General features: G+C 35.3%; 1 protein-coding gene across 1 annotated transcript; it reads left to right on the forward strand.

Moving 5' to 3' along the window:
- Positions 1–600: 600 nt before the first annotated feature.
- Positions 601–19,941, forward strand: LOC306844548 (uncharacterized protein). The gene is made up of 4 exons (XM_079376769.1): positions 601–1,018; positions 10,132–10,202; positions 10,812–10,989; positions 16,659–19,941. Exons 1-4 carry the CDS (start codon positions 988–990, stop codon positions 17,081–17,083), a joined length of 705 nt encoding a protein of 234 aa, XP_079232895.1. The 5' UTR covers positions 601–987; the 3' UTR covers positions 17,084–19,941.
- Positions 19,942–20,076: the final 135 nt, after the last annotated feature.

A 20,076-nucleotide genomic window follows, 5' to 3' on the forward strand; every position in this document is an offset into this window, starting at 1 on the left:
TTTCTAAAATATGTTTTAAAATATATTTACATTTTTTCTACCAATATATATATATATATTTTTTTTAATATAAATGTTGTTGTCTGTATAACTAATGTGAACACATAATACATTTGAATAAAGATAAGCACGGATTTTACATTGCCCCAAAAATATTAAAATTGTGAGGCTGTTGCACATATATGGTGCTAGTGATTTGAACATACTCTCTAAGCCTAATTATTAAAATATGGCACATAATGACATAGGCTTGCAAAAATAATAGAGTATCTAGAGACCAAGATTTAATATCTAAATTGTGAGTTGCCTGTTTTTGACTCAGGCTATAAAAAGTCATCTAGCAGCAAGGTAACACAGCAAAACACTGGGAAAACTTTATGGGAGCCACTCACATTCTGCAACTGTACAAATCTACTTAGGCTAAAATCAAGTGAAGCTATAGAACAGAGCTCAGTTACTCCAGTGTCTGGACCAGGTGAGCGCGTTACCTGAGCTTGCGTCTCACTCCATCTACGCTGCTGGCGACGCGACGGACCACAAGTATAATCTAGTGACGTAGGCACACAATCGACCAATCAGAAGGCTCTCATTATAATCAGCGGAGCGCGGTGGATTATCATGGGAGCGCTGGAGTTTGTCGCGTCGCGTCGCTCGCTTGTAGCGTATCATGTGATAGGGGCTGGAATTTGACACCTCGGGGATTCAAAACTCTCATGTGTTTATGGGACTTGATTTTGGCTCGGACTCCTGCGTTTAGAGTAGAGAGCGTGTCCTGGACCTGACGCGTCTGATCCGGCGTCTGGGTCCGTCGAGATAACCCTAGTTTCTGGTCGCACCGGACACAAGTTTATGTGAAAAACGTGCAAGTTCAGAATTATGCATCATCACTACAGGGAGAGCTCGAGAGGAAACATTTTAAGGAATACATTTTCATTATCTGTGGATTATTTTCACTTGTCCGTTTCTTAATTTATTTCACTCAAGTCCATGACAGGAGAGGTCGATCAGGACCGAGAAGGTAAGATTGTATATTATATCCTCTTTTCTGTTCATGTCTTTAGATAGGTATTTGATTTGAATCATGTTACAGTAAGGCATTGGTCTAAAAGTTTGCGCCTTTGAACATTTTTTAGCATAGCCTAATTTCTTATTTATATATATTAATATTTGTGCATATTTAGATTGTATATTTATGTTGGCAGAACCTTTCTTATTGTGGTGCTAAATAGAAAAAAATGCATGTAATTTTCTCACGTTAGATGTATTTTCGATATAAAATGTATATATGTTAACTTGTAGCTAATAATATGTAACATAACGTTCTTGCTTTAAGTGTTGCTGCCTTTAAAAGAATCAGAAATAATTAGTTTGTCACAGAATATTCGATACAATTAAACATTTTGAATTGAACTTCATTAAAACAGTGTGTAAGCTATTTATTAAATATTGCAGTCTTTTAAAATAGCATGAGTTCTTGGTTTTCGATTCTTTTTGTTCATTTTTTTTATAAAACCGTATAAATATGCATCAGTTATTGTTGGATCTGTTGAAAAGTGGATGATCCCTAAAATGAAAGGAAAATAAAAGCTGCTTGGCTTTCCTCAATCTCACACAAACAGGTTGAAAATATACCTCAGAATACTTAATTAAGAGTAATTTGACAAGCTTCTCCCAGCTGACTGAGCTGATGATTGATTATGGGACTGACAGTAAGTGTGCTCCTGAAAGAGCTGTTTTCCTGTCTGGAAGGGATGAAATCTGGATACAGTTAGAAGAGAATCCCAGGACTGTTTTCTCCACCCCGGGGTCTTATTATGGCCATTTGTGGTTCTTTAAGTCTTATATCTTGCTAAGAAGTGTCATGTATGTAATTATAAATTCTCATTTCTATAAAGTTGGTCTCAGTTCTGGTTCAGGTGCATTGTTTTTCTCCCCATCTGTTCTCTGCTGGAACAAATGCACACCACACCACTGCTGTCTCCTCTTGTAAATGTCTTTTTAAAAGATTTGGATCGGAATGTGCGAGATTCGTACACTGAAGCAGTCCCATATGTAGCTTCCTAACTATATCCCACCCATCTGGCTGAGTTGGTTGGCACGTTTGTTGAGCAGGTAATATTGCATTTCAGGATCAGATTGCAAACACTTCCAAATAGACTTCAGGTATACTGTAATCTTTGGATCAAAATGATAAATTTATTTGTCTGTTGGCATGGTTTTATGTGACTAAGGCAGCAGGGTAGACTGTGGAATTTCTCTCGGGTTATTTGTTATGTCATGTTGAAAGATTAAATAGCAATGCTGAGTCATTGGTGTGCTTTTTTTTTTTTTTTTTGAAAGATTTACAGCTTATGGTATTTTGACACACGATGTGCTTTATGGTGATGCTTCTAAGTAGAGTTTTGTTGATCCTCTGTATTATCATAGGTGGGTCTCTGTAGTTTATGATCTGCCATCATGTATTCATGATGAAATGTCTTTAATGTGCTGCGTTTTCCTGTTGCTGTGATAGATTGGGTGTGCTGGCACTTAACGCTCAAGTGTCTGAATCACACCTCCTTTAAGAGACACTAATGCAAGCGTCCAGCCCTTTTCAGTTTTACTGTCTGCTGAAAGCTGTAATACGGTTTAATCGCTTCCAAACTGTCTATTTTTGGAGAATTGCTCCCCCGCAGTGGAGTTTCCTCCTAGTCGCTGTTTACTTTAATGCTGGATCCTATAAGTTCTCACGTTTGCAGGAACCAGATTTTACTTTTTTTTTTTTTTTTGTCATAAAAAAGAAAAACAAAATGTGTTTAAATTCAGATATTAATTAATAATTTAATTGTATACATAAATTATTTTATTCTTTGTTTTAAATGTATAAAAACATAAAAATAAAATAAAATATAAATAATTAAAATAGTTAATTGAAAATGAATAATAAATAATATTATAAAATAAATAAAAAGAGTTTTATTGGACACATTTGACCTTGACAACAAAAGACAGGAGTTGTTTTCTATGGAAACATGTTTCTGAAATTAAGAACTGTGAGTTTATGTCTCGCAGTTGGAGAAAAAAAGGCTGAATTGTGTGATATAAACTCATAATTGCAGGAAAAAAGTCTGAATTGTGATAAAGTTCCAATTAACTTTTTTTATTATCTCCTTTTTTAAAACGTAATCATTTATTTTGCAACCCTAACCATATATGATTAGTTGCATTTGAGGTCATCCATTATTTTGCATCTTTGAGCCAGTAGATCAGAACTTTCCATGTAAACTGCAGGTGTTTAAATGGCTCAGGTGTATATTTCTAGCATCCATTTAATTTTGATGAAGTGACTACATAGTAAGTGTAGGTTTCGTGACTCTGTGCATGGAAACGGGGCAGAGCATGAGTGTCAGGCGATCACACGGGACACAGGAGTGCCGTGGTGTTAGTAAGAATTATGGGCCACGGTCACCACGTGGCAGTCCACTACTGGATAATTTATTACAGCCTCCACTAATGAACAGCCTAGTTGTGTAATAATGAGAAACACCTTATCCAGGGTCAGAGCGGGGGGGCCCACAGAGAGAGGGTCCGATTCTTACATAAAGTTAAATACTAGTTTTGTGCAGCAAGGTGTTTGATGTAAAGTCTGGTGCACATTGTACAGATTATTTTGGACAAGAATTTAGACAGAAAGAGACCTGTCTGAGATGACATTTGATTAGGGGCAAGTTTATGTGAAATATAGAATACCACACTATCATGGAAAAATTAATTCAAGTAATTGCAGAAAACAAAAACCTCAAAACAAAAAGTGTTTATTGACTCAACAAAAAGTTATACGTACTGATTATTACACAGGTACTGAAGCTTTGCTCATTTACATTTTAAAGTTCCTACTGAGTGCCTCAGTCAAAACCCATCAAGCTCTGATGCTGCCAGGCCGGAAAATATTGCCTACTCTGGGATTGTTTCATCCTCAAAACCTTGAAAACATGGCTTAGTTTCCAGGAGGGCTTGTAAAGGAAACCCGTGCACTCTTACTCCCAGAAGTCAGCTAAAGTGAAGTTAGAGCTTTCCAGATCAAGAAGTGATTTCCGGATTGTGTATGATTTTCAACAGATGGTCAGTAAACAGACTGTGAGCTAGTGAGACTAGTTAAATGCTTAGAAAAGAATTATAGACCAATGATAACACACCAATAATAAAACGAGTTCACTTTTAGTTTTCTCATATAATGTCACGTTTTATTTTAAGCATCTTCAAGACTTTTTTCCTTTTCAAATGTTGCCACACAGTAAAAAAATGCTTTTTGAATTTGTAAATATAAAACACTACTGGAGTGTGTTTTACAAGAGAATACTATTTCAGTTTTTCAACTTAAATATGCTTAATTCATTGTGTTACTTGACATTTAATTCTAATTGTTTGAGAAATTTTCTAGTGATGAATTGGTTATCAGTATTAATATACAATAGAACTGCTTTTACATAAAATTTTCCGCCTCAGTCATTAATTTCTTTCTAAAAAAATTTTTTTTTTTGCATGAAAAAATACAAAGGAGGATCTATTTAATGTAATTATTGTTTGTTTTGGTCAATGATAACCACAAAGTTGTTTTCCCCTGAGAAATACTTAATTATCACATTTTCTGTAGTTTCAGACAGGATCTCAACGATGTCTCAAACTGTGCTCAGATTTAACAAGATGCCAATCAAAAATCAGAGATCTCAATATGAACTCAAACATTTCTGATTAAATTCTTGCAACACCAAAGAGGTTGCACATTATTTTTGAAGTATTACCTACAGTATGTCGACTCATTCAGTCTGTTGTTACTTCCGTATTTCTCCTAATCTATAAAAGAGCAATAACATGTTCCTCTGTAAGTGTTTGTACCAGTATGCCACGGTATAGAATGTAATTTTGAAGTATCAGTGATCAGTGTATGAGTCTGTGCTTGTGTGCAGGATAGTTATCGAGTTCACTCAGCAAACTCAGCCATGTGGAATGTTCTGTAATGTCATCAAAGTAAACAAATACAAACACTTGAGAATTCATCTCTTTCTCTCCTTCTGTCACTTCAGTTGAGCTCTCGATCTCGGTCTTCATTATTCCCAATAACACGCGTTACCCACCCAGATTTCTCCTTTGGCTCCCATTTCTCCATCTGACAGCTCGGACCCCACAGCGAACGCACACACACTGCTGCAAAGTATACACGATCCGTTTCACACACACACGCTGGATTTTATTATTTGCGAGATGTTTTTGATTCATCATGTCAGTGAGCAGGTTCATTTGTCTTAATGGAGCTGACAGATGTGTGTATCTGTATACACCACAGAGAAACAAGGAGATGAGAGATAGATGGTTGTGTGAGAGTGTGTGTGTTCGCAGCCGGACATCTGGTTCTCCGCTGTCACGCTCACACAGAAGTTTCTCAGTAGAGAATCCAAACAGACGCCTCTTCATTTACAGAAACAGAAACATGTTTAAATTCTGTCAAAATGGTCCTTCCAGAGCAGCTCATCCCTCTTCGATCACAGACGGGCTTGTATAAAATGTATACATCTCTGATCATCTCTCTGTCTGTCTAAATCACAACAGTAGATGCTCCTGAAGACAGTTTGACTGGTGCTTGCCTGTTAAAATCTCCCTGTCATGATGCAAGGCTGTTGCTATGCAGTGCATAGGGCATTCTGGGTGGTTGCTAGGGGGTTCTGGGCGGTTGCTAGGTGGGTACTTATTGGAACAAGAGAAAAGAGTTCATCCTGAAGTCTCGGTGATATTCTGGTCTCAATATGTCTTTCTTTCGGTGTACAGCTGTGGGGTTTAGTTTGCTGTTTTGAATGTTTGAATGTGAAAATGTATCATTTTTGATCATTATAACGTTTCCCTCAATAAGTTGCACACTTTTAACTGTCAGAATAATAAAGCACTGACATTTACATGTTGTAAATAAGCTGCATCACACGTACATTTTCATAGGCATGCATTAGCATTCAAAAGATTGTGGACGGTAAGATTTTTTTATGTTTTTCTTATGATAAGGCTTAATTTATTTGATCAAAAATACTGAAAATTGCTAAATATTTTTACAATTTAAAATAAGTGTTTTCGATTTGAATAGATGTTAAAATATAATTTATTCCTGTGATGCGCAGCTGTATTTTCAGCATCATTACTCCAGTCTTCAGTGTCACATGATCTTCAGAAATCGTTCTAATATACTGATTTACTGCTCAAGAAACATTTCTGATTATTATCAGTGTTGATAACAGTTGTGCTGCTTCATATTTTTGTATAAACTGTGATGCATTTTATTTATCAGGATTCTTTGATGAATAGAAAGTTCAAAATAACATCTTCTGTAAAATTTTAAATGTCTTTACTGTCACTTTTGATCAATTTGACGCATCCTTGCTTAATAAAAGTATTAATTTCTTTCAAAAATACTGACCCAAACCTTTGAATGATGGTGTTTGTTCAAGTTTTACTTTTGGTTTTACGTTACAAAGTCAATACTTTAGCTCCTTTACTTTGTCTCTTAGTGGCTAATTTATAGGCATCTTCATGGGATGAATGTGATTGGCACGCATTAGCAGCTCAGTGTGACTGTTTGAAACCAGACTCCTCATATCAGTTTCACAGTCTGTCTTTAAGCACGTTCTCTTTGATGTATGTCAGAAGGATGTTGACTTAGGTTTCTTATCGTTTAATGGCATATTTGTTTTTTTAAAAACATATTCCTGTCATCAACATCTTGCCACATCAAAACCTTTGTTGGCTTGCAGCATGTTTTGACAATCTTTCGCAGTGATGAATGATATGATTTCTTAATTTGAAGTTGAAAGAAGTTGGTCAACGGTGAATAATCTTAAAACTATTTGCAAATTGTGATTGGGTGTTGGCGTGTGTGTTTGTGATTTACTGCTTTGTCACAAATGTTTATTTGAGGATAAACATACATGCATACGTAAATATATATATATATATATATATATATATATGGAAATCAACTTTTCAAAATTTAATTTAGAGATCTATCTTATTTTATAATTAAAACAAATATAAAATGTTAATTAATGGAAATCTACTAATCTACTTGTATCTATCACCATTAAAATTAGTCAAATTATATTTGTTAAAATTATAATTAAAAATAAATGTAAAAATGTCAATTTAAAATAAATATGTATGGAGATTGTTGTATATGTTGACCTTGTAAACAGTGGCCCAGAAACTATTAGGACTAAGAATAATACACTTAAAGTCTCCCTGAAATCAAAATTAAAGTTTTTTGGGTGTTAATATCAGTATGTTAGTCTGAATGTCAAAGCATTTGATGATTAAATATCAGATCAGGTGTCTCTATCAAATACTGCAGGACTAACATCACTTTTCTTCATAATTTTTATGCAGTGTTTGAATCTGTTGGTGTTTTGGTGATTTTTAATCAGTATATGAAGTCCGTTCTCACAGGTGTCCGAACAGAGGAAACACAGATGTAGAGAATCAATCACATTAACTATCAACATGATCCACCAGTGCATCGGTCGTCTTGATATTCAAGTTTTGATTTTCCAATCCAAAATGTAGACATTGAATCACATTAAATATAACTCACCCGTTGACGTGAGTTTGGTGCAGGACTATCTGTTTGTCATCAGTTTTGCAGTTTTATTCAATGACATTAGACACTTGTGAGCTTTAATTGTTGCATATGCTTGTAGTTTATAATTGAAGAGTGTTTTCAGTCACAGAGTGTTTTAAATCTTCTGCTAACCTTGATGACACTCAGTGAAGCTGCCAAACTGTGCAGATTGTGTCAGTGCACACAACAGCTTGTGTGGGTTATTCATAGCAACAGTGTGCTGTAAATTTGATATTTAAGGCTGCAGGTGAAACCATCTCTCTAGGTCAGCTCTGAATTGCATTGCTACTTTCATCACATCCTGTTGCTTAATCGTTTTATAGCAGCCGGCTTCAAATGCGTGCCATTTACGTGCAGCACGAGAGAAAGTTTCAGTGTGCATGTTTATACATGTGGTCAAGGAAACCCTCAGAGCTATGTGATTAATGATGATATAATGTCAATTTAGGTGGAATGTTTTATTAGAACTGACTAAGTGTCCCACATTCTGTTCTGATTGATTTCCACGGCAAAGTGGAAGTGCTAAGTGTACTGGGTAGTTGCTAGCAGTGTTGGGGGTAACGCATTACAAGTAAGTCGAGTTACGTACTTTTTTCAAGTAACTAGAAAAGTAACGCATTACTTTTTAATTTACAAGAAAATATCTGAGTTACTTTTTCAAATGGGCCTAAGTAACGCCTGTTTTCCCATTGATTTACTGACAGTTCTCCTGTAGAGAAATCAGGAGTGAGTGCAGAGGCGTTGTGTGTGCTGTGAAAACATAATGCTACTCAAGTTCTGGACTAAACGTGAACATGCATTTACACTTGCTCAAAAACAGATTCGGTATTCCTCAAAATTTATAAAAACAGTCAAATGCAAACTCAGAATATTACATAAACCTGAAATAATTACATGTTAAATATAACACAAATATCCTTTATGTATTTAATCTTTGTTGTTGACCTTAAATGATCCAATTCAACAATACTATAAGCAAAAATGACTTAAACATAACTCTTTCTTCTCTTGCGTCCTATTCTTCATGCCATCAGGAATGGCAGCACAGCTGAATCGTTTGTTTGAGCTTTTTGAATTTACATTTCCTTCAGCCTGAGGCTTATTCATTTCACCTTTAGTGAAAGGGCTTTTGCATTTGCCAAAAACAACTTTTTTTATTTTGAAAGCAAGCAAGCTCAGCCCACATGAGAAAAAGTAACACAAAAGTAATGTAAATTACTTTCCATAAAAAGTAACTAATGCAATTAGTTACTTTTTTAGGGAATAACGCAATATTGTAATGCAAGTAACTTTCCCCAACACTGGTTGCTAAGGTTTTCAGTGTGGTTGCTAGGGCATTGCTAGGTAAAAAATTGTCCTGTTGCTTAGTAAATAAAAACATTTTGGGGAATCCCAGCATGCCTGAAAGGGATGGGATAGTGTCTGCTGGAAATTTCAGGGAAATTAAACTGTAAAAAATAAAGGAAAAGTTGCTTTTGGGCCAGTATTTATTGTGAAACGCATATTAAAAGTTATTTAGAATTTATAATAATAATGATTTCTTAAGGGGGTGCTAGAGCATCTGGGGAACATTTCAGAGAAAAGAAACTAAACTGTTTGCTTTGGACCAATATTTATTGCAAAGATCATAATTTTAAATCTCTAATTACAATAATTTTTAAGGGGGTGCTAGAGCGTGTGATGAAAGTTTTAGAGAATTGTTTTTTATTATATTTAAATTAAATTAAAGATTATAATTTAATTTAGTAAAATGACAATATAATTGCCAATTATTTAATTTAAGCGTGTTTTCTTTGTAGTGCACTTTTTTATATATATATATATATATAAGTCTGAAAATAGCCTATATGCAGATTATCCTTCTGCAAAGGGATCCTCATAATTAATCATATTTTAAAAAACTTTAAAAATGCCTGGCTTATAAAAGTAAAAGCACACCTCTCTTCATTAGGTTACATAAATTGATGAATGACCATATCAAAATTGGGCAAAATAAGTTTACTATGAGTATATAGTCTTAGAAAAATAAATATTTGTTACATAATTTCCTGGCCTTACTAGCTAAATGCATGATAAAGGAAAGACGAGACTTTCTGAGTCATGAAACCACAGTCAGATAATATCTAATTGATATTTGCACATCTCTTTACCCATCATGCTTTCAGCAGAGGGAATGTAGCAAGACAGAAAACAATTACATAACTTACATTTTGTGACATATTAAGGGAAATTGCTCACAACAAAATTTAAATTCTCTCATTATTCATCTGCTGCTATGTTTTCCCCATAAAATGCAAAAAGCTGAATTTCTGAAGAGCCTTTTTTCGGTAGGAGAGCTGATCTTCATTGATCTTTCCACCAAAGGATTCACATTCAGAAATGCATTTCTGAAAATAATTGGAGAATTTTCATTTGTGGGAGACTGTTTCTTTAAGAGCCACTTGTTTAGTGTCATTATATTTGCATGCATATCAAATTATACATCTTTTCCTTTCTAGATGGCAAAGGGTGGAGAAGTCTGGAGAACTGCATGGCCGCACCTGCCCGATGTCACCTGAGGAACTGGAAGGTGAGCATTCCTCATATCATATCATTTGGGTTATCAGCTAATAAATAAACGCACGCTTTGATGCCACCTGACATAACACACCGCAGCCCCTGTTTAGCCTCGGCTTGCCTGTACGACATTACCAAATGTGTCAGAAGCGTGTCAGTTTGGACTTGTTTGTGTGTCAGCGCGCTCGATTTTCACTCCGGCTCATCGGATCTTTTCAGCCAGACACTCCACAGACATTCATTCATTAAAGTCATCCTGAAATATTTACTCATGGGGATCTACGGCGGTGTAGGGTGTTGCTTAAGTAATTAAAGGGGCTGAAGTGTTGGCTGTGTAGGATCACTGGAGGTCTGCTGTAGTTCAGGTTTGGGGGTGGGAAGCGTATCCTTGTGAATGGGCTGATCGGACATCACGGATCGGTTTACGCTGTCAGAGTTTATATAACATAGACGAGTAATGGGCAGGCTGTGACAGCGCACTAGATTAACCCTGAGGATTCATGTCATTATATTTCCTGCTAGCGTGTGTTATTGGTGCTGCTCTTTCTTTGCAATCATAACAATAGCTTCAGTTCAGTACATGCTGTATCAGCAATTATGACATCTTTTGTCCTTCTTGCAGGTGATGCTGCTTGTGTTTGTATGTCTTCTGGGTCTCACTGATGGACATTTCCTTCAGGAGGAGAAAGAAGAACCCCGTCCTAGCAAGCTGAGAGCCTCTTCAACCTCTCCAGAACATCCAGGACGGCAGAAGGATCTAGATGAGTGGCAGAGCAGAGCACTATGGGCACGACTGCATGGTCAGTACATCCCTGACACTGTGAGGGCAACCGGGGCTAGTTGTCACACTTTCTACTTCAGTGAATGACAATTGAGTGTTGAATTCTAAGAGGTTAAAGCTGCTAAAAGTTGTCATTATTATTATCATTAATAAAAAAAAAAAAAAATGTGTGTATATATATATATGTGTATGTATGTATATGTGTGTCTTTGTATATACATACATACATACATACATTTATGCATTTAGTTTTTATCCAAAGCAAAAGAGGAACAAAAGCAATTCTAGATTAGGAAGCAAGTTTGAGAAGAGAAGAAATGAAGTGAAGAAAAAAATGCTTTATATAGCGCTTTATACAATACAGATGGTTTCAAAGCAGCTTCATGTTGATAAACAGGAAAATAACAGTGTTAATGCTATAAAATTAATCAGTTATGAAACGTATTTAATTTCAGCTGCAGTGCAAGCTACAGAAGATGGTTCCATTATTCAGATCAAGTCAGTTCAATGCTTATTCAATTTAGTGCAAAGTTAGTGTCATTATTCAGCTCGATTCAGTTCAAATTTAGTTCTCATCTGATTGTGTCAGTCCAGTTAAAATGATAATATTAATATATTAAATGTCTTTAAAACCCCAGTACAAAGTTCACAAAACTGATCCTAAGTTAAAGTGCCAAATTCCACATATGAAACACTGAGAAAACAAACGTGTAATTGCATTTTTGACTCACAGTCTTCGTTATTGAGATATAACTCTTTTGACAACCTCCCCATTTCAAATATACACTTTAGTTTAGTTTACAAGCCTCATCCAGCTTTGACGTTATTGCAAAGCCTGTAATTAAAATTGGAGACTTTTCGTCTCTACTAACAGTAAAATTAACCCATCAACAACACTTGGTGATAGATGTGAGCAATTTTAAAATTATATGTTGTCACAAAGTGTGTACCAAAGGCTGTGTAAAAAGTCATATTGCTAATTAACAGACGCTCATGGATCTTCACTGAGCTGTTTCAGGTGTGAAGTCCTCAATAAAGGTCTCAGTTACTGAACGTTTCATTAACTATCAACTTGTCTCAGGTGTTTCTCTTAAAAGTCTTTTGGAAAAATAGAAGTATAAACAAATGAGTCAATAGCTGACATACTGTACAGTTCGTGTATAGAGCTATAAAATGTGGATCAGATCATTTGGAAATTTGACGAGGAGTGAAACTTTTCATTGCAGATTTAGACCACTAAAACAGAACTCTTTTGTTTTTTTCTCGACTTAATCTTATTTTTGGTTAGGAAAAACAATTGAGATAAAAGAGATTTTATTGCGTGTTTTCTGTCATAAGGGAAGGTTTTAGGTCGGAGGAATGGAAGGTAGAACCAGTTTTCTGTCCTCTCAGGCTTCTTACTGAAGTTAGTATTACATTTTCTGTCTAACCTGTCAGGGGTTTGAATCCTTTGGGAATGATGCTTTACTCTTTCTGGTACCTCAAACATGTCACAAAGCACACGAAACCTGTCAAAAACATGCCCAGGTCACATTTCACCCCAAAAAATAAATAAATAAATAAATAAATAAATAAAAAAAAAAAAAAAAAAAAATATATATATATATATATATATATATATATACAATAAGAGAAAGTAAAATAAAATGTTATGTTCAATCACATTTTTTTTTCTAAAATGTATTTAATTGGATATTTTTTTAATTCGATGAGTTGAATATAAGTTATATCTAACCCTGACCCTAACATTATTGCATATAGAAGGTTTAAGACCTCTGATTTGGAACCAATGGAGGCCAAAACCACCATTTAATGTGTTTAAAACTATCTAGTTTTCATGTTAATTGTACATTCATCGCAATCTTGCCTCCTTACTCAGCACTGTGAACAATCACTTTGTAAAACACATTTTGTTAAACCTTTTCTATTCGGCTGAAGTAGGTCAAGGTCAGTGTAGTTTTGTTCAGTGTTGACAAATCAAATCCTGCTCTAAACACTGATCTGATAAGAATGGTTTAGGTTAGGTCTAACCAGCATGTAGCAGTTTATTACAATAGTTTGAAAACAGTGGAAAATTAAAGAATTCTGAGATTCATTCAGAAGCATTACAGTAATGAGAATTTCAAATGTTACTATGTCACAATCAAACATAAATAGGACTCATTTTCTTCATGCAAAATATGTTGTTTTCTTTTCTTTTGATTTTAGGGTGAATTGTGACCTGGATGTTTATGTGAAATTCATCCTTCCACACGTTTTCTGCATTTAGTTGAAATTTAAGACAGTGTTTTTTTTCTCATCCTGTGATTCTGTGTTATGTCACAGTGACACATTGCTTCAAGGCAAATTCCTTGTAAATTATTCTATTTTTTTATTTTCCTTATGTTCAATGGAAATAAAATGTAATAATGTAGAAACACGAGTGGAATGCAAACTTACCGTGAGTATCTCTTGTGAGGACATGCATTGCAATACAGACTTAAGATATGGAAATATTTTTGGTTTAATTAGCTCTAAGGATCGTCTGACATTTAATGCTGACATGCCCATGTACTTTGTTTTGTGCAGTATGATAAACACGATCAGCATTAGCTGAGCCACATGTTGGGCAAACAAACAGAGCAGTGTTTTTACAGAGCTACAGCCCCAGAGTGTTTACACTCTTCAGGAAGTCAACCGTGATATTGACCATTTTACCGCCACTGAATTTAACCCCGTTCTCAAAAACACCGCCATCAATGGATGCTGACAGGCCATTAAAATACACAAAACAGCTAAAATATACAATATATTAACAGATGTGAACGGTACTGCTGGAGGTCTGCAAAGAAAATATATAAAACATACACTGTTTAAAAGTTTGCAGTCTGTAAGATGTTTTTGAAAGATGTCTCACGACTGCATTTATTTGATTAAAAATACAGTAAAAACTGTAATATTGTGAGATATTATTAGAATTTAAAATAGCTGTTTTCTATGTGAATGTCTTAAAATGTAATTTATGCCTGTGATGCAAAGATGAATTTTCTGCATCATTCCTCCAGTCTTCAGTGTCACATGATCCTTCAGAAAGCATTTGAATATGCTGATTTCCTGCTCAAGAAATATTTCTGATTATTGTTAATTCACATTTTTGTGGAAACCAGGATGCATATTATTTTCCAGAATTCTTTGATGAATAAAAAGTTCAAAAGAACAATAGAAATATTTAGTAACATTTTAAATGTCTTCACTGTCACTTTTGATCAATTTATTACATCCTTGCTGACGTATTAATTTCTTTCAAAAACACAATTTAGTTACCGCAAACTATGGTAGTATAGAACTTTATTTAAAAAAATTATTGTGGAATTTGCAATATTGAAATAAATATTTAACTAATCACTGTATAAGCGTACAAATAACTGCTTTTCATCACCAGCTGGGATAAGAGAAAGTATTTCAACAGACAGCACACTTCACCTTTAAGGAGGACTGTTTCTTTACTGAGACTCACAGATGTTGCGCACACGTTTTTCACATCCAGTACATTTGTCATGTTTTTCTCTGGCTCATGCATGCGATAGAATAATCTCAGCTCACTATTCCTTATCAATTTTATGTTCCACTTCAAATAATCTAGAGCTGCTCTGTGCAGGTTCTGACACAGCAAATTGCTCTCTTGGAAGCTAATTATTGCAGGCTTTGCCTGGAGAAAGTTTGAATCATATTCTAAGGTTCTCCTCACCTTGTGACTTTAAACAAAACTCTATAAACATGATGTGGCGTGTTGTGGGATGTTTTCAGGGCTGCATGCTGCAGTTGCATGAGATACAGTACAATAATAGTCCAGTGCAGTGGCAGTAAGGTGCTCAGCAAACAGCAGGAGGAATTTCACACCGTGGAGAGACGTGCACACGTTACACAATCAGCTGCTGAGGTGTGAACCAGGGCCACTACTGTTATCACCTTTTCAAATGCCAGTGTTACATTACAGTGGGCGGATGTGCTTTGCGCTGGCAGGAATTGAGACTATTTTAATGCATCAGAGCCACGTGCCAGAAGCTGTATTCTCTGGAGAAATAGTTCAACCAAAAATCATTTACTCATGCCAATGTCATTCCTAACCAGAATGACTTTCTATCGTCTGTGGAACACAAAAGGTGAATTTTGTTTTTTTTTGTGTGTAGAAAATTGCCACTGTTTTCCATATAAATAATGAAAGTGTATGGCACAGGTTCTGTCAAAAAAGTAACATATCATAAAAGTATGATAAGTAGTCAATGCAACTTATCGCATTATATTCCAAGTGTTCTGAAATAATTTCATAAAGGAACAGAAACAGAAATGCACTGAAAATATTGTCCTCCGCTTAGTGCCCTAATTGATTACTTGCTGTTATATGCAAAACAAAATATTTTTCATTGAATTTATTTTGAAACTATTTTCACTTAGAAATTGCTTGAAAATTTCCAAAGTTCAGATTTCAATAATTACAAAGAATCAGCAAGTAACACGTGAATTAAATTTGAGATTTTGAAGGAGAAAGACTGAATAGTAATTTTTTTTTTTTTTTACTAAAACACTCCAGTAATCTTTGAAAAATTGTTTTGTACAGTGTAGCATTAGGTTTTATGTTTGTATCTTATGACTAAATGATATTTGCATCAAACCTGATATAGCACTATCTCGTTAGCTAAATGAAATTTGAGAGTTAAAAGGCAGTTTTTTAGCAAATAAATCATGTTTAGTGTTTTCAGAAAGGTTTTAATGGCCTAGTAAAGCAACTACACAAGCGAATCACAGGCCTATATGTCTGTAGCACACTCTCATGAGTGTTATTGCGTTTTTACAAGTAAATGGTTTGACGGACTGTAAATAGTAACAAAAAGGACTATATAAGTAAAGACACCTAATGTCTCAAAGACCCTTTTTTGTGTGAAACTACATTTTATGCTTTATATAATTTGTGACCCTGGACCATAAAACCAGTCGCTGGGGTATATTTGTAGCAATAGCCAAAAATACATTGTATGGGTCAAAATTATCGATTTTTCTTTTATGCCAAAAATCATTAGGATATTAAAATCATGTTCCATGAAGATATTTTGTAAATTTCTTACAGTAAATATATCAACACTTAATTTTTGATTAGTAATATGCATTGCTAAGAACTTCATTTGGACAAATTTAAAGGCGATTTTCTCAATATTTTTGATTCCAGATTTTAAAATAGTTAGTTTCAAATAGTTCAGATAGGCCAAATATCGTCCGATCCTAACAAACCATACATCAATGGAAAGCTTATTTATTCAGCTTTCAGATAATGTATAAATTGCTAATTATTTTTGGTTTTGTGGTCCAGGGTCACATTTGTATATTATACTTTTTATAATCTATAAATCTATATTATCATTAATAATAGATTTATGATGCTGTTTGACTGTTATATTAGCTCAAGGACCAGAACTAAATGTTTCAGAATTTATGATGCTTTTAAGGTGCTTTTTGCCATTTTCAAACTTAATAGCCCCAATTTACCTACTTATGCATTTAAAGATATTCTTCAGAAATTCAACTATCGGTCACCCAGCAGAAAAAAAAAGTCATATGGGTTTGTAATGAAATAAGAAATGATGACAGAATCTTTATGTTTGGTCACGTTCTGTGGTCACTTCTCTCATCAGCTCGTGTTTTCTGTCTCCTCAGATTCGTCCCTGGCCGAGGAAGGCGAGGGTCATCGAATCCGGTGGCAGCGTTCCTCTGCAAACAGCTCCAGTTCACGGAAGTCCCCTAGGAACCGTAAGGAGCGGCGGAACCGTAAGCGGGGCCGGAGCAGCCAGGACTGCCGTTTGGAGAGGAAACAGATGAAGGTGCGTGATCTGGGCCTCGGCTACGACTCGGACGAGATCGTGATGTTTAAGTACTGCGTGGGGACGTGCATGAGCGCCCGTAAGAACTACGACCTGGCCCTGAAGGTGCTGACGGATAACGGCAGTGTTTCCAGCCGCAACGTGAGCCCTCACCCCTGCTGCAGACCCACGCGCTTCGAGACGGTCTCTTTCATGGACGCCCAGACGAGCTGGCAGACCATCAAATGGCTTTCAGCGGCCAACTGCAGCTGTGTGGGATGAGAGAAGCCGAGGAGACGCAGCCGGTAAAATCAACCCAGAGCTCCGGTGTAGAAAGCGAGGGAATTCCAGTGCAAGGAATGGGATGCAGCGCTCCTGATGATGCACTGCAAACGCAGCCGATCTGCTAGCATCAGCACGGGAACCACAGGAACACGGGACGTCCTGCAGGGAGACGGTCAGAAACCGTAGAGGTTTGCGTCATGTGACCATGGAGAGCTGTGAAGCGAATCGTCAGATTCCTGCTCCAGACTGCAGTTCCGCATGGAAAGTTTGTGAAAAGTAACTTGAAGGCCTACATTTCACATTATGAGATTGAGAAATTGGAGATGTTTTGGATACCATGAAGGTTCATTATAACAGAACAGAAGGTGCTTTTAATTCACTTATCAGCTTGGCATGTGTGTTTAACACACACACACTTTCCTTAAGCCATGTGCACATTACAAGACTGAAGCGTGTCACTTTTTTATGTTTGTGAGTAGTCTACAACAAAAAATTTTTTTTTTCAGATACAGACCAAAATTTGTCCTGAATGCATATTGCATGCAGCATTTTACCAGTTTGCAGGCCGGTTCTGAATGCTAAGTGGTGGAGTTCTGCATCGGCTCTTTATAATGATGAAATCATGCTCGATTACACTGCATGTCTGGACGTATGCCCGGCTATAACACTCTCTTCCATCATCTGATCATCATTAGATGAATTACTGCTGCCATGATCGCTAGAAAATGTACACAAACTATTTTTAACTCTTTTCTCTTTTAAACAAATTCCGCCTGCTTTCCATAAGCAGTACAAGTGTTGAATTTTTTGGAATAATGTTGTATTCTATAAAAGGCTGAGAAATGAATCATTCTTGGATTTACAAGAATGTCAATCTAATTTACATTATTGTTCAAAAGTTTGGAGTCGGTAAGAAATTTATACCTTTATTCAGCAACAATGCATTAAATTGATCAAAAGTGAGAGCAAGACATTTATAATGTTACAAAAGGTTTCTGTTTCATAGAAATGTTCTTTTGAAATTTCCGTCCATTAAAGGATCCTGAAAAAAATATTCTGGTTTCCAGTGATGCTGAAAATTCAGCTTTGATCCCAGGAATAAATTACATTTGAGAATATATTCACATAGAAAACAGCTATTTTAAATTTAAATAATATTTCACAATATTACTGTAATTTTACTGTTTTTGATCAAATAAATGCGGCTTTGGTGAGCAGAAGAGGCTTCTTTAAAAGTGAAAATAATACAGCGCATTGCCGTACCAGCACAGATGAAACTGTATTGCGGGTCGTTAATGAATAATATGCAGGTTTTTCAAGCAAAACTCTTTCGTGAGTGTTTAAATGACTCGGGTTGACTTGTGACAGTCTTGTAATGTGCTCTTGGCGTTACACACTTGCACAAACACAACCAACAGCTAACCACTTATCCTGATGCCACATTCAGTATCCTCTGCTATCAAGAAATACCTCTTTAATACATTGTTATTTTGCTTCACTGCTCGAGTGGATGTCTGTTTTTCTGTGCATGTTCTATTATGGACTGGATCTTTGTCAGGATACGTGACCTTTGATTTGTCAGTTAAATGAAATGGTGCCCTGGCTATGGTTCGTAGCACACAGCACTGTGCCGGTTTACCAAAATGTATTTTAATTGAGACCTTGTCACATTTCATGTTTTTGTTCGGTGTTTTTGGGTGTTGACTTATTGTATGCAAGGTGAATGATATACCAAAGCGATAGATAGATAGATAAATAGCAGATCACCTCAGGTAGGGACAGTGGGCAGTAGATATGAAACCTGTGGTTTACACTTCTATAATCGACCGTCACACACTTCTATTCCATTCTCACACTTACTGTATTAATCTCATGGTTTACTTTGACTTTATATCACGTGTAATGTTTTCAAAGACACTATAACTACCTGTGAACTCATTCTCAGAAGAACAAGTCTGGATCAGGTTTCACTCTAAATTCAACAGAAATAAACAGAAAAATTTACTTTTTTTAAAAAACGAAGCCAATTTTTTGACATTTTCTTGATTCTCAATACTGTAATGTAAAAATATAATGCATAAATTATATTGTATTTATACATTATAGTAGTATTTGTTGTACACGTTTTTTACTGTAGTACATAAAATGACCGTTACAATACAAATTGCATAATTTCTTATTTTATTATTATTATTTTTAAATGTGTTGTCATGAGATTCACCCTCAAACTAAAAGCATTTCATGATTAAGGGAATTAAAAATCACAAATTCCATTTTTGTTACTGCCGTTGAATGTAACTGTTTTGTATTGATATTAAGCATTTGATTAATAGAAAACATCATAGAGTAGATGATTTTCTTAGATTACTTGCAGTGTTTTGGCCCTGTTTTTGAGTTGCATTTATGTTTTTTGACTCATAGATCTAATAGATTATCTACTATATTATCCAACATTTGAAAGATGGTTTATTCATCATGTCATGTTCTTCAGTGACATATCACTTGCCTTTATATCAAATGCAATAATGTTGTTCTGATAATCAGCTTTGAGTTTTGTTTGTCTTGAGATCTGAGGAAAGCAGGTTTAGTCTTGAACCGCTCATTTAGTTTCCCAGCGGCGCAGTGAATTCCTTTCCTTCAGGATGGCATCATTTTACCCTTTGGATGCTATGCATCCCCTGCTTTATTTAAGGGAAATTACTGCTATTGTTTGTTGTATTTATTGCATTTTTGGTATACATGTTATCATAATTCTATTTTTTATTATTTATAAAATGTATATACCTGGAATTTATTGCTCAGATTTTTATACAGATGATGCATTTAAAGAAAAATACATTTTATCTTTGTGTGTCATACCACGTGTTTTGCTTTGCACCAACATTGACAAGTCACAGTTTCTCTCTATAAACCACTAGCTTATTAAATAATGCATTTTTGAACAAATATAAGTTATACTAGAACAAATGTTATTGCACGAGTATATTAAC

Source organism: Barbus barbus (genome assembly GCF_936440315.1).
Source record: "Barbus barbus genome assembly, chromosome: 25".
NCBI lineage: Eukaryota > Metazoa > Chordata > Actinopteri > Cypriniformes > Cyprinidae > Barbus > Barbus barbus.

What these genes read in the sequence shown, in the direction of transcription:
- LOC306844548 (XM_079376769.1), top strand. Translation starts at nt 988, where the DNA reads ATGACAGGAGAGGTCGATCAGGACCGAGAAG. An exon ending in GTCACCTGAGGAACTGGAAG is followed by an intron (nt 10,203 to 10,811) that starts GTGAGCATTCCT and finishes TCCTTCTTGCAG; the next exon opens with GTGATGCTGCTTGTGTTTGT. An exon ending in ACTATGGGCACGACTGCATG is followed by an intron (nt 10,990 to 16,658) that starts GTCAGTACATCC and finishes CTGTCTCCTCAG; the next exon opens with ATTCGTCCCTGGCCGAGGAA.